Below are 14,446 nucleotides of genomic sequence, written 5' to 3' on the forward strand. Positions count from 1 at the left end.
TATTTAAAAGTTGCCTTAACCATTTTGTTTAATCTTCTTTTACTTTCTGACAGATAAGAACTAATCACATTCAATATTTCTACTCTCTGGTGTAAGGTTTGCCTCCCTTAATAGTTTGAATAGTGATTTAAAATTACATTTCCTTCTTCATAACAAATCCAGAATCTCAGATAATGTCAGATAACCACCTTGTTGTTTATTTGTGAATTGCCGCAGGGGGAGGGAAGAACTCCGGAAGTATAATGGAGGAATAGACAAAAGTGATCTAATGCAGAGCCCTGCCTTTGGTCATCTGATTAATATCTGCAGTCAAATTATGTCTCTTACAATAGATTTCTTTGGATGTTTTTAGAAAAACACATGATCGCAGTGTGTGCCTATATGTATTTCAGAGAAGAATAATACCTGAGCCTTTTTTGTGTTTTGGGAAACAAGCCCTCATGAACAGCTGCTAATAGCTTGGAGGTGCTCAGCTGAGAGACTGAGAGAGGTTGTCATCTGTATAGATGCTTGCTGGTTGCGGGCAAAATTTCATACCTTTGAATTCAATCCTAAAAAAGATTTAATAATATAGTAAGTTAAAGTAAAGGTTTATTTAATGTTCTTAAAATTTTCATCATGCTCATTAAACTGTTTCATTAGGGAGTGGTCAGACAGCTGCAGCAGGAGCTTGCCGATGCTCTTAAAAAGCAATCTATGTCAGAAGCTTCACTTGAAGTTACTACACGTTACCGCTGTGACCTGGAGGAGGACAAGCTGCGCTTGCAAAAGGAATTGGAAAAGGTTAACACCAAGGTACATAATGTCTGTAACTATATGAAAAAATCTGAGAGTGCCTGATGAAAGTAGGAGTGAATGTTGTCCTAAAACCCTAGGAAAAAAACATGAACAGGATGAATTCAATGATGTCTGAATGAATTGCACTGTTCTATGAATTTGGTGTCCATGTCTTTTGACATGAAGACACTATGTCCTTACTTAGACAAAGGTGTTTGTATTTGCTAAGGTGCTTTGCAGAATAAACTGGTGTGTTGCATTTGGTTTGGCCAAGCATGTCTGATATCTGGAGAAGAGCAGAAATACTGGCCTCCTGCTTTTGGGCTTTTTTATGATTTCTTTGTTTACCCCCTACTCCCACCACTAGGTAACGTGCCAATTCTGAATACTTTTGTAACTTACGCTGCATTTATTCATTTCCCTCCCATAGCCTACTTTTGCCCTGCTTAAGGATTTCCCATCATTAAGCGGCCTTCTTGACAGTGAATTGTCAATTTCTTTCTGAGTCAGGGAACATATTTTGCAGTGTTATTTCTAAAATGTAATCGAATCCCCTTAAGAGGGGGAGAGCCTAGTTACCTGTTTCTGTGGGGAAATTTTAAGATGAGGTTTTCCTAGAGAGCCTGGGGAAAACTCAGTTCCAGAATACAGGCTGCTCGGAAAGCAGCCTGGTCTATTCCCCAGCTTTCTGATTTTGAGTTTCCCATGGTACTCGTATCTAGTGGAGTGCCTCAAGGGTCAGTACTGGGACCAGTATTATTTAATATATTCATCAACGATTTAGATGAGGGAATTGAGTGTACTATCAGCAAGTTTGCTGATGACACTAAGCTGGGAGGAGTGGCTGACATGCCAGAAGGCTGTGCTGCCATCCAGCGAGACCTGGACAGGCTGGAGAGTTGGGCAGGGAATAACTTGATGAAATATAACAAGGGAAAGTGTAGAGTCCTGCATCTGGGCAGGAACAACCCCAGGTTCCAGTATAGGTTGGGGAACGACCTGCTAGAGAGCAGTGTAGGGGAGAGGGACCTGGGGGTCCTAGTGGACGACAGGATGACCATGAGCCAACACTCTGCCCTTGTGGCCAAGAATGCCAGTGTCATCCTGGGGTGTATTAGAAGGGGGGTGGTTAGTAGGTCAAGAGAGGTCCTCCTTCTCCTCTACTCTGCCCTGGTGAGACCGCATCTGGAATATTGTGTCCAGTTCTGGGCCCCTCAGAAGGACAGGGAGCTGGAGAGAGTCCAGCGCAGGGCAACTAAGATGATTAAGGGAGTGGAACATCTCCCTTATGAGGAATGACTGAGGGAGCTGGGTCTCTGTAGTTTGGAGAAGAGGAGACTGAGGGGTGACCTTATTAATGTATATAAATATATGAAGGGGGAGTGTCACGAGGATGGAGCCAGGCTCTACTCAGTGGCAAACAATGATAGGACAAGGGGTAATGGGTACAAACTGGAACACAAGAGGTTCCACTTAAACTTGAGAAGAAACTTCTTCTCAGTGAGGGTGACGGAACACGGGAACAGGCTGCCCAGGGAGGTTGTGGAGTCTCCTTCTCTGGAGACATTCAAAACCCGCCTGGACACATTCCTGTGTAACCTTATCTAGGTGTTCCTGCTCCGGCGGGGGGATTGGACTAGATGATCTTTCGAGGTCCCTTCCAATCTCTAGCATACTGTGATACTGTGATACTATAGCAAATCCTACTTAATGCTCTAAAAGGTAAAGATTTGACATTAATAAGCTGGTGTAACTATTGTCTGCTTTAGACCCTTTGTGATATCAGATGCTGCTTCAAACACTTGTTGCAATATGTATCGTAGATTCATAGAATGGTTAGGGTTGAAAAGGACCTGAAGATCATCCTGCCATGGGCAGGGATGCCTCACACTAGACCATGTTGCCCACGGCTCTGTCCAGCCTGTCCTTGAACGAACACTGCCAGGGATGGAGCATTCACCCTTTCTTTGGGCAGCCTCTTCCAGTGCCTCACCACCCTCATAGTATAAAGGACTTCCTCATATCTAACCTGAACTTCCCTTGTCTAAGTTTTAATCCATTATACCTTGTCCTATTGCTACAGTCCCTGATGAAGAGTCCCTCTCCAGTATCCTTGTAGGCCCCTTGGAAAGCTTCTATGAGGTCTCCACGCAGCCTTCTCTTCTCCAGGCTGAACAGCCCCAACTTTCTCAGCCTGTCTTTACACGGGAGGTGCTCCAGTCCCCTGATCATCCTTGTGGCCCTCCTCTGGACTTGCTCCAACAGCTCCATGTCCTTCTTATGTTGAGGACACCAGAACTGCACACAGCCCTCCAAGTGAGGGCTTATGAGAGCAGAGTATAGAGGGGCGGGATCACCGCCTTCAACCTGCTGGTCATGCTCCTTTTGATGCAGCCCAGGATACGGTTGGTTTTCTGGGCTGTGAGTGCATGCTGCTGGCTCATGTTCAGTTTCTTATTGACCAACACCCCTAAGTCCTTCTCTGCGGGGGTGCTCTGAATCACTTCCCTACCCAGCCTGTAGCTTTGCCTGGGATTGCCCTGACCTGGACCTAAGACTTTGCACTTGGCATTGTTGAACTTTATGAGGTTGGCGTTGGCCCACCTCACAAGCATGTCAAGGTCCCTCTGGATGGTATCCCTTCCCTCCAGCATATCAACCAAACCACAGGCCTTAGTGTTGTCGGCAGACTCGCTGAGGCAGCATCAGTCCCAGTGTCCACGTTGCTGACAAAGATGTTGAACAGCAGCGGTCCCAACACTGACTCCTGAGGGACACCATTTTCCAGCTCCTCCAGGACCGGCAGATGGATTTCATCCCAAACCTGATCCTCTCCTACAGTGGGCTTAAGGTCTTTATTCCCACAGTCCCTGCATCTGTCTTCCAAGACTTGAGTGGCGTGGTCAGAGCACTTGCCAGTGAAGACTGAGGCAAAAAAGTCATTGAAGAACCTCAGCCTCCTACAAATCCTGGGTAGCCAGTTCTCCTGTTTCCTTCCAGAGAGGGCCCACATTATTCCTGGTCTTTTTGTTAGAAACATACCTACAGAAGCCTTTCCTGTTACTGTTGATGTCCCTGGCCAGACTCAATTCGAACTGGTCCTTAGCTTTCCTGACCGTCATGATCCCTAGCTACCTGGACAATATCCCTGTGTTTTTCCCAGGCTGCCTGTCCTTGCTTCCACCTTTTATAAGCTGCTTTTTTCCCCTCTAAGTTTTCTCAGCAGCTCCCTATCCATCCGTGGAGGCCTCCTAGCTCTCCTGCTGCATTTGCTTTTAGTTGGGATGCAGTGCTTGTGATGTTGGAACAGGTGATCTTTGAATATCAACCAGGATTCTTGAGCCTCCCTGCCCTCTAGGGCTTTATTCCATGGAACCTTACTGAGCAGGTTCCTGGAGAGGCCAAAGTCTGCTGTCTTGAAGTCTAGGGCAGTGAGCTTGCTGCATGCCCTTCTCACTGCCCCGAGGATCTTCAAGGATATTCATCAAATTAAGTCATGGAAATTCTACAGCAGATATTGATGCCAAGCAGTTTGTGCTGGAGGCCTGACTGGCATCATCAGACTGGAACAAAATTTATTTTTCATCTTTTGGAACAAACCACTTATTTTTATATTTTTTTAATTTATTTTTATATTTTTATTTTATAATACAAAATATAATTTTATATTATATTTTGGAGCAAAACACTTTTGCTTTTCCTTTGGCCACTTGGTGTGTGTTTGTTCTCATGAAAGAAGAGAAATGCCTGTTGTATCATTTGCAGAACTTGGTGCGAGTCTTGGAATTTCCCACTACCTCTAATTTTAAGAAAACGTTAATTTTAGCTTAGATAAGGTGCTTTTATCTGTGGCCTGTATGAAGCAACTTATTTTTGTATTGTAAGCAGTGAACTAGAGCTCTTGTTATGACTCTAGTTTCTTATTAGGACTGAATAGATTTTGAAAATAACTGCATGTAAAAGTTGAGCTTTATGATGTACTAACAAGAGAAGAGGGAAGGCAGTCCTGATGCTGATCCTTCCCTTTAGTTAATAGGGCATGGTTTTCAAACGTACCGTGGATGGGAAAAGCTACTTCAGCCTGTTTTCACTGAAGAGACTTTGTATCCTGCATGATGCTTTCTCTCCCTGAGGCAAAAAACTATAGCTGATGACTGCAAACAATTTTATAGTGACGTAAAACTGTGGGTGATTTGGTCATTGGTGCTTCATGTAAATGCTGTAGAATGTGATATTCATTTCTGGTAATGAGGTGTAAACTTCATTCTGGAAAGTCATAGTGCTTCTTTTAATGCTTCTGTAGGTTCATAACCTCTTGGAAGACTTGTTAACTAGCTTACGGACAACACAGGCAGCTACGGGGGATCACCACCAACAGGTACATGGCTGGCTTCTGTGAATGGCTGGTTTAGTCTTGGAATATTTTGTATGCAGGTAATTAATGAAAACACCAGGTGGGCTGTGTAGGCAGAGTTAAGCTGAAAAATGGCCCTTCTAGTTTTAGGGCAAAGTACCCTCAAGGGAAGAGGCTGTAAGTTTCCTCATTCTCCTGCTGCTGTGTTTTCTGTGTTGTGGTGTGCAAGAACTTGTGTTCAGCATGATTCGTCTGGTGAATTCTATCTCCCATCCCACTGGGGGAGTAAGTGGCCGTGTCATGCTTAGCTGCCTACTGAAGTTAAACCATGGCAGATGATGAATAGGATGAATGACGTGGGCAGAGGGAGGTAGATCTGTGGTTGAAAGCTGCAAAAGGAGACTGGACTGGGGAGATCCATGTTATCTTTGCAGCTATGTCAGAGCTTTCCCTTGAGATTATGTTAGCTTCTGTCATAAGACGCAGCATTTCGCTACTCTGTAAGGACACTCTTGAGAAAGTTGTACACCCTGAGGATTTTTTTAATCTGAGCCTCTGTGCTAAAGTTTTCATGACTTTCTGTAGATCATTAGACATCTTTTCATCTTTTTTTTTTTCCTTTCTCCCCTTACAGAATGTCACTAAAAGCATCTAGTCAGGTTGCATTCTTTATATGTGAACTGAATCAGCAAATTCTGTTCCACTCAGGCGCATCTGTTGTGCAAAACTTTGTTCCTTTGGGTAGAAGCATAAATAGCATTGCTGATTTGAAAACATTTTCTTACTCCTGGGAGATACACAGAAGCCATGAGAGTAGAGTATTTTCTGTGGTGGGCACTAGCGGAATTCTTATCTTATAAAGTATGTACTGCTAGGAACCACAGACAACCTTTGGAAGAAAGTTCTAGGGCAATTTTGTGTGTGTGCCTGTGTCATCCCCCAAAGCTGCAACCTTATCTTGCCACTTCTACAGCATTCATTCTTTCCACCAGGTTCAGCTGCTCTTCTTGGTTATAACTCTGCATTAACTTTAACCATAGATCTTGGATTGGGGAAGGAGCGTTTAGGCCTGTTTCCATTTACGTTGCTGCTGTCTATCACACTGTTGTCTCTCTGGTCACCTTAGATTTTCTTCTGCTGCTGTTGCTTTCATAGATGCAAAAGCAGAATGTGCTGGATCTGATATCAAATGACTTACACAGTATGTGGGAAGAGCAGTTGAAGTTAAGATTCCACCTTGAAGAGCGTGTTGCTCAGCTTGACAGGGAAAAGGCTGAACTCCTGGAACAGGTGAGCCCAGCAAATTCTCCAAACACCTAGTCAACACCCAGAGAACTGAGTCCACCTTTCTGTTGAGTTCTTGCATACTCTGCTTTTTTCCAGTATCCCTGTCATTCAAGCTCTGAGTGTCTTGTCATTTGGGGATCATCCAGAAAAAGCTAGTTGGGTATCTTTGTGTAAATTCTGCAGCAATTCTATTGGGAAGAGTTCCCAGTGTGGTTTGCCATCAGTTGAGCACATCAAATAAGGCCACAGTTCCCCAGTTCTTTCTTGGATTCCTTCTGATCATTTTCTGACTCCTTGGTTTCTGAACAGTGTTAAAATGCTTTGTGTTTCCAGTGCAGTGCTTCAAGGAGCTGGTGCAAGTTTTCAGGGTAGCAGGAGCTTAAGAGCCTTGCAGAAGTCTGTACTGAAGGAATACTGGGCAAATGAACTAGTGCTTAGGAAGCAAGAAATTGCTGCCAGTTTTCATGGGCCAGTCTTTCCCTTTTCTCCTGTTTAAGAAAAACGGAAGTACAAAACAGGTACCAACTCTCCTCTGGTTTGGCTGAGAAAATGCCAAGAGGGAGATGTCAGTAAGTAAATACCCAGAAAGAGGAGATGTAAGTAATGGCAGAGGGGAATAAAGCACTGAAGAACTCTGAAAGATCAAATTCCTCCATAAGCCCCTGCCTTTTGGTTATTGAACGTCCCATGAAAGCTTTAGATTGATCTCTGCTCCTGTGATGTGCATACCTACATAAGCCCTGCTATGAGCAGAGGAACAGCCAGAAGTGTTCTCCAGCACTTTTTCCAGCTTTTTGCCTTGAAGCATTAGAAGAGAGTGGCCTTAGTGTCAGGGAGGGCATCTGTTTCTGTTGTTAGCTATTGTCCTATTTGTTGTAAAACACGAAGGAATTAACTGTTCTCAGGAATTCTGTCCCTTGACATTCTGTGGAACTAGGCTAACAGAGATATACTGCAACTTCTTTCTGGAGAAGGCTAGATGCGCATACTGCATTGTTCCTATTCTGTGTGTGTCATGTATCTTTTCTATTTTGAAAGTGTGAGAATGAAAGAAAGAAAGTGAAAAAGCTGGAAGAGTTGAAACGCCCAGTCGAACTGAGTCTATATCAGGAAACAAAAAGAAACATTGAACTGCAGAAAGACTGTAAGAGGTATGGTTTCTTAGCATGGTGGTTACTGGACTTTAATGAACAAAGAGGTGTACGTAACGGCTTGTGAGCCAATTCAGGCCTCATCTTCTTGCCAGGCACTTCTGTGCATGAGCCTATAGTTTTCCATAGCTGCCAGAAGAACAGCAAAGGCAGGTTGCTTTGTACTTACTCTGCAGGGAAGGGAAGTCTTTCAATCTTCTTTTCATATGAAATTTGGACCCTCCAGGTGATTTGCGGCACAGGAACGCTGTTTTTTCTCAGTAATTCCCAGTTAATGATGAAGCAAGCTGTGCCTGTGCTGTTTACATAACAGTATGTGAAAGAGGATGGTTCTTCCTGTGCCTCGTTGTTTGTTTTTTTTTTTTTTTTGACCAATTTGCTGTGCAGGTTGAAGAGGCTTATGAGCAGAGCTGTGAAGAAAGTAAGGGTATATGAGGAGAGAGAGATGGAGTCCCAGCTTAATTGTCAGGGAGAAGTGAAGAACGGGTATTCTGAAACGGTCAATGAACTCAGTAGATTAAGAGCAACGGTGAGTTTTGGTTTGTTTATGGTTTTGTGATGGTGGTGCTGCTTTTCCTCTTGAAACCTTAGTTATACCTTTCCTATACTACTATTCTCATTGATTCCCCCCGCCCCTTTCTTGGATGTATTTTGGAATTGATTGACCTTTCTTGATGCTCTATCTACTATTCCAGTAATAGCTGACTATAATACTGGTAGTGATGAATAAGTGATGATATGATGAGTAAAGAAAAAAACATTATATGCAGAGCAGGATCTGCAAGGGAACATTAAGAGCTAGCCAAAACTGGCACTAGGGCTGGCAGGGCCGCAGAGCAGCCCCATAGGTCCTCGCCAAGCAAGGCAGAACAGGCCCTGTGATAGCAGGCAGGCTCCCTATGAGTGCAGATTGCCAGTCCGGTCCATAGGGATGGGCAGGTCTGCTGTCCTACCAGTTTGTCATGTCCATGGCTGAGGGTGAGGGCTGAGAGCAGTGAGGCCTGGCACAGGCCTGGCTGCACTTTGAGGCTGCAGCAGCATCTTCAAGGTCTCACAGATTAATCCCTTCTCTGGATAAGAGGGGAGTAACAGTGCTGCAAATCAAACAACTGTATGAAATTGGCTTTGCCCAAGATCAGCCCCTGAGCCATCTCTTAGGCACAAGCTGGGCAGGAGACAGTACAGATTTTGCTTTTCTAAATGGTATCATTGTTTCCCAGGACACAATGTGGAACCTGAGGAATGCTGTCAGAAATTATGTGAAATCTGTTCTTGTTTAAGAAAAGTTCCTGGCTTCACTTTAGTTTTAATACTGAGTTACCAGATGATAACAATAGTCTTGATGGCCAATCCCTTCATCAGTTTCTGCTCCCCCACTGTCTACAGGTTGGTGACCTTTCCCAGCAGCTGGAGAAAGAGTCTAAAATATGCATGCAGCTCAAAGCACAAAATTGCAGTTTGCGGGAAGAGTTGTCCACCATGCGTGAGAGCCATGACAAACTGGAGAAGAGCGAATGCCAGCTGAAAGAAGAGGTGGCTAAGCTCAAACATCACATGGACACTAACATGGTAGATTGCAGCCAGATAGAGCAATACAAAAGAGAGGCAGAGGAACGAGCCGCACAAGAAATAAGACAAAAACTAGAAGAAGTCAATCTGATTTTGCGGGTAAGTGAATTTCTCACATGTGTCTGTAATTTCTATTATAGAATTCTGTTATGGTCATCATTTTCTAATGTTTTATTTTTGGTGCCTGATTCTGTGGGTTTGTGATGTCTTTCCTGGAGTGTGGCGGGTGAAGGGAATGTGGTTGGGACAGAGTTCTTTTATGTGTGTGCAATGTGGCAGTAGTTTCTTGAATCGACAGCTTACCCAAGGTAGATTTCCATTTTACAGGTTTTGAGGAGTATTGCTGTACACTGGTCTTGTTCTCACTGCTCACCCTTGAATGGGTATTGCAACTTGCATGAATCCTTTTCTGTATGTTCTGTCTTACAGAGACAGTCTTCTTTCATGAATAGCTTTGATGAAAAATAGTGCTAAATTATCTCATGTGGTATTTCCAGGGTTCTTCTGCCTTGATGGATGATGTTAGTGAGGAGGCACACTTGCCTCGCTGAATAAAGCTGGGTCCCTGAAATTCAGTGTATGCAATTGACTGGTGGGGGGAGTTCTCTTTTTCTTTGTGGTGGTTGAAACTGCATTATCTGCTTCAGATGCAGGCAGTTTCCCAGGACAGATTAGAACAAGTCAGAGCCAGTCATCATGCTTCTCTGAGAAACCAGCTAAAGCATAGAATAAGAGATCTTGAATGTGAATTGGACAGGATAAAAAAAACCCAACAAGACGGTATTTTTCAACAAGGATCCACACTTGTGGAAATGGAAAGGTACAAAGAGCTGTATCTGGAGGAATTAAAAACCAGAAGACGCCTAGGAAGTAAACTGGAAAGGTGCGTGCATCATTTTTTGGAGTGGCAGTAAGATACTACTTTTTCCTCATGCATTTTCCTCCTAAAATCCCTCTTCTCCATCTGGTCAGCATTATGCATGCAAGCATAAGATGGCATATTTGTTAGGAAAGTACCTTCAGACCCTTCCCCTTCATTAGGGCTGTCTCTTCAGTGCTTCAGCAGTACCACTGATCGTGGCATCAGTAAGGCATCTTTTAAGTTCATTGAGCCTTTTTGTCAATCTCTAGTTACCTCCTCCTCTTATCCTGGGTATGGCAGAAAAGATAAATTTCAGGTCCCTTACTGCTTGAATAAGTGTAGGTCTTTCAGGAACAGAATTTGATTCTGTGAAGAAAAAAAAAAAAAGTCTTTATTTTAGCAGCGTGTCTGAGGTTTGAGCCCTCCTTGGGTAAAGGAGGGTACCCAGAGTTTTCTTACACAGGTGATGTACCTTTCAGTCCTAAGTGTTGGTAAGACTTGCTGCTCCTTGCAGGTAGTGTCACTTCTTAGAAATAAGTCCCCAGAAAACCTCAGATCAAATGATGCTCTTGTTTTGGATGCTCTTAATCCCTTTCACTTTCAAAAGTCGAATAATAGTCATAGACCTGGAGGGTAACTTTGCGGAAGTGTTGCCACCAAAGATAACTCTTTGTGTGTTTCTGAATGTTTCAGAGCTAATGAGAGACTAGCAGAAGCCAGTGCTAAGCTCCTTCTGGAGCGCCGCAGAAACAAATCTTTATTCACAAGCAGCATTGTCAGTGGAGGTCTGGCTGGAAGTCCACTTCAGTATTCAACTGAACTGGGACATCTTGGCAACAACTTGTCACTGAACAGAACTCTAAGTCTAGGAGGAAGCTTCCTAAGTCCAGCCTGGAACGAATTGTCATCAAGAAACAGGGTTGAAGCCTATGTGGCTCGGGTAAGCATTTTGAAATAGTGTTCTCAACTACTGCTAAAGAATATCCATAAGCCAAGTTATGTTTTTTAGCCTAAAGTTAGAATCCATTTATAGATCCAGACCGTATGGTCTAATATTTCAGAGCAACCACTAATGATCAAAATAGTACACAGCTAGAGGTGGTCAGGATGAAGACTTCTGGTCATCAAGGTTATACAAATTTCCAGGAATGCTCAAATACTCAAATACAAATACTGAAATCTGAATAATGAGTTGTGTAACTACATCCTTTAAAAAATGGAACTTTTATCAAGAATACTGTGGCATAGAAAGGTCCCAGCTAAGTTCTTCATTAAATGTTAATGCATAGTATGTATGACCTATTTAAACCATCTAACTTTATGATGAGTGCAAAATCCTATTGGACATCTTTGTTTGAGATGTATTTTCCTTCTTTACTGATCTTTATTCTAGCAGTTTTTTCACTGGAACTTGTTTTAGAAGATTAATACCAACAAAGGATGCTTCATAAACAGGATGGTATGAACGGGATTGCATAACTTTACACCACAGTGCTGGTCGTATACTGTGCATAGAAGGCATTTGGTTTTGTAGTTCCTGCTATGTGTTATTACAAGAAAGGATAAAATTAGCTGCTCCTCAGGAGGTCTTCACAGGCTTCTAATTTTGCAGCATTGCTGCAACCTCTGCAATACCTCTTGCCAAGGTATATGCCCTGTAATTAGCAGCCAGTGTGATAGCACATACCTCACAGAATGGTGGACATTATGAGATCTGGAAAGCAGATGTCAAAAGGTGCAATCAGTTTCCCATTTAGCATAAGATTGAGGCGTGGAGGATCTTCTCTATTCAGTGTTCTGTCCCTTGTGTATTCTGTTGTTGAATGTGAGAAGTATTTGTTCACTCTTAAGTCAATCTTAGTTCAGTGGTGCCACCCACATTGGAAAGAAAGCTTTTAAACGATGTGTCTCCAAACTGTGTCTGGTTTAAGGGGGAAAAAACAACCACCCAACAACAAATGTAACAAAGCCAGACAAAGCAGTATATGTAATGTGTAGCAGTGCTGGTTACAAAGATGAACTTTCATGTATCACTGTGAATGTGTATTTTGGTCAGAGAGGTGGAGATGCATTGCAGAAGAAACTTGGGAGGCAGTTACTACTGTAGTATCTGCAGGGGCTATTCTCCGTGCAAGCAGTAGAAGGGAGGCAAGATTTTGAGAGGACCACCTTACAAGTGAAAAAAAGGAGAAGGCCAGAATAAAGGGACAGGAGGGGTGGGAGAAGGGAACAAGTGAGATAAAAAAGGCACAGAAAGATGGGAGCAAGTTGTTAAGAAAAAGTCAAGGAGGAAACCATCCTACAATTAGGGAAAAAAAGCTGCCCTAGTTTAAAAGTGTTAACAGCTATGCCTTTTTTTGAAGAATAATAATAGGAAAAAAGAAGACAGTGAAGGGAAAGAAAGAAAGAGTACTGAGTGCTTCTTAGCTGAATTACAGCAACGTTCTTCAGGTGGTCCTATCCATTTTAATTTTCCAGAAGAAATTGGAATATTCTGGATATCTCCAAGTTTTGTCAATATCAAGAGACCTTTACTGGTTTACTAGCTTTCCTTAAATGTATTGCAGAAATATTTTAAAAAGCTATTTCACAGCTTACTGTTTTTATCCAGTTGCTAATATATGCAGAGGCATATTTCAAATCTGTATATAGGCTGCTTCAACTTCCTTGTGAAGAATGATTCCCAGATCTACTTATGAAAAACATTTGAGCTGATTCCAAGAAAAGCATGCATTAGATCTGAGAATTGTGATACTGTTCTTACTCAATGTGTCCTGATTTCGGTGGCACCCATAATGTTTCTTTTCCGAGCGTGTCTCTCATACTTTGTGATAGAGTACTATGCTGGGTAATGCCTTTAGGATTTTATACTGTATTGTGAGGCATTGCTTTGGAGGTTTAAAAAAACAGAACCAAAAATACCCATCAGCCTTGAGCAGAATCTCAAGGAAGTTGAACAGTTATGTATGACATTTTCCCAGTCTCCAGTTACCGACGTCAGCTGAAGGTTTGTTTGTTCGTCTGGGAGCTTTCTTACATACCTGAATGTCTCCTTCCTAGTGCAGTTTTGTTAGTAGTACTAGGTCCCTAGAAGTTGTGTTTGATCTTGTTTACAAGGTGGAGAGACTTCTAGTTTGTTGTCAACTGAGCTGAGAATAATTTACTCTTACTGTACACAGTTTGTCTTAAAAGTATTAGCTTTTAATTTTAATATAGTATTAAATTCTAAAGTTTTCTTCCTTGAATGAAGATGAACGGTTGGACTTGATGGTCTTAAAGGTCTTTTCCAACCTAGTTGATTCTATGAGTAAAACTTGCTAAATGCTCAGAGAACTCACCAATTTCTTACGATTTCTACCAGATTCCCTTAAGAGAAAGCTGGAAATCTCAGCATGCCTGTTTTCCCTTAGTCAAAGCTGCAGGTTTTGGCTGGTTTCTGGGACTTAAAATTACTGGTATGAATTTATCCTCCCTGATGCTAAATCCAGCTGCACATCCTTTCGTGATACTTCTTCCTGTAATTGCCACTTAGGGAACAACTGAGACTAACTGTAATCACAAACTCTTTGTAACCACAAGTCACAGTTTTGTGTCTTCAGGCCGAGAGCACAGTTCAGTGTATTCAGGCAAGTCTTAAAGCCTGATATTCTTTGTCAGAGTCCTTCTGAAAAAAGTAGCAGAATCCTCAGAGGTGCAGTAGTTGCTGAAGGACATGCATCTAAGTGGGTATTTCATTTAGAACTGCTGGTTTTATTTTCCTCAGCTGGGTGCAGTGTGTCATTAACAGTGTTTAAAGCCATACTGTATCTTTGAGGAACTGAAAGGAAGGATTCTTAATATGTATCTAAAAAAGGGGGATTCAATTGGAAATAAGGCTTTAAGTCAGGAAGTAACTAAAGGGGAAAACTGCATACATCCGTCTGCATACAGTAATGGGTGCTGAATGTCAGTCAGTTTCCAGATGCTGTTATTTCTGCAGGAATCTTATACTATTCTGGAGACAGGAGGTAACAGGAGGAAAGAATTCAGAAATGACAGTTTGTCTATTTTGAAGTGCTTTGCTGGTTGTACTCTGCTTTTGTAAGTGCTTTGCTGCTTAGTACTCTGCCTATCAGATTGTTTAAAGATGGAAGAGTTTCTCTGACTTTAAGGCTTTTCTATACTTCACTGTTCACTTCAGTTATGCCTCCAGTTTTTTTCCAGTAACTTGGTTCCCTTCTACCAAATTTGTCTTGCCTTTGAATTCAAGCTGAGCAGTGCCTTCTGGCTGGAGCTTACAAATGCTTATGCCAGCAAAGCTCATAATCACAGGGAGTTAAAGAGCTTAAACTGAAGTGTGTCTCAGGTAGTCATAGTGCACTTCTTTTTTTCGTCAAAGCTTTCTGCGCAGGTTTGGTGTTTCTCACAGTAGCTTCCTCAAGGTGAGAAAGACTATCTGAGGTAGAG

At 42.5% G+C, this 14,446-nt stretch overlaps 1 protein-coding gene across 1 annotated transcript in view; it reads left to right on the plus strand.

The window, feature by feature from the left end:
• The window catches only part of LOC133276628 (ankyrin repeat domain-containing protein 26-like), a 50,046-nt gene extending 36,110 nt beyond the window's left edge, over nucleotides 1–13,936 (plus strand). Inside the window, 9 exon segments of the mRNA XM_061467653.1 lie at nucleotides 643–795; nucleotides 5,081–5,155; nucleotides 6,287–6,421; nucleotides 7,457–7,569; nucleotides 7,957–8,098; nucleotides 8,956–9,237; nucleotides 9,786–10,021; nucleotides 10,694–10,940; nucleotides 13,658–13,936. Of these exon segments, the coding sequence (XP_061323637.1) occupies nucleotides 643–795; nucleotides 5,081–5,155; nucleotides 6,287–6,421; nucleotides 7,457–7,569; nucleotides 7,957–8,098; nucleotides 8,956–9,237; nucleotides 9,786–10,021; nucleotides 10,694–10,940; nucleotides 13,658–13,813 (1,539 nt within the window). The 3' untranslated portion in view covers nucleotides 13,814–13,936.
• The last annotated feature ends 510 nt before the right edge of the window (nucleotides 13,937–14,446 follow it).

This window comes from Pezoporus flaviventris, unplaced genomic scaffold (genome assembly GCF_033815535.1).
Source record: "Pezoporus flaviventris isolate CSIRO_AGI_PZ_B2104156 unplaced genomic scaffold, CSIRO_AGI_Pfla_v1 ptg000045l, whole genome shotgun sequence".
Classification (NCBI taxonomy): domain Eukaryota; kingdom Metazoa; phylum Chordata; class Aves; order Psittaciformes; family Psittacidae; genus Pezoporus; species Pezoporus flaviventris.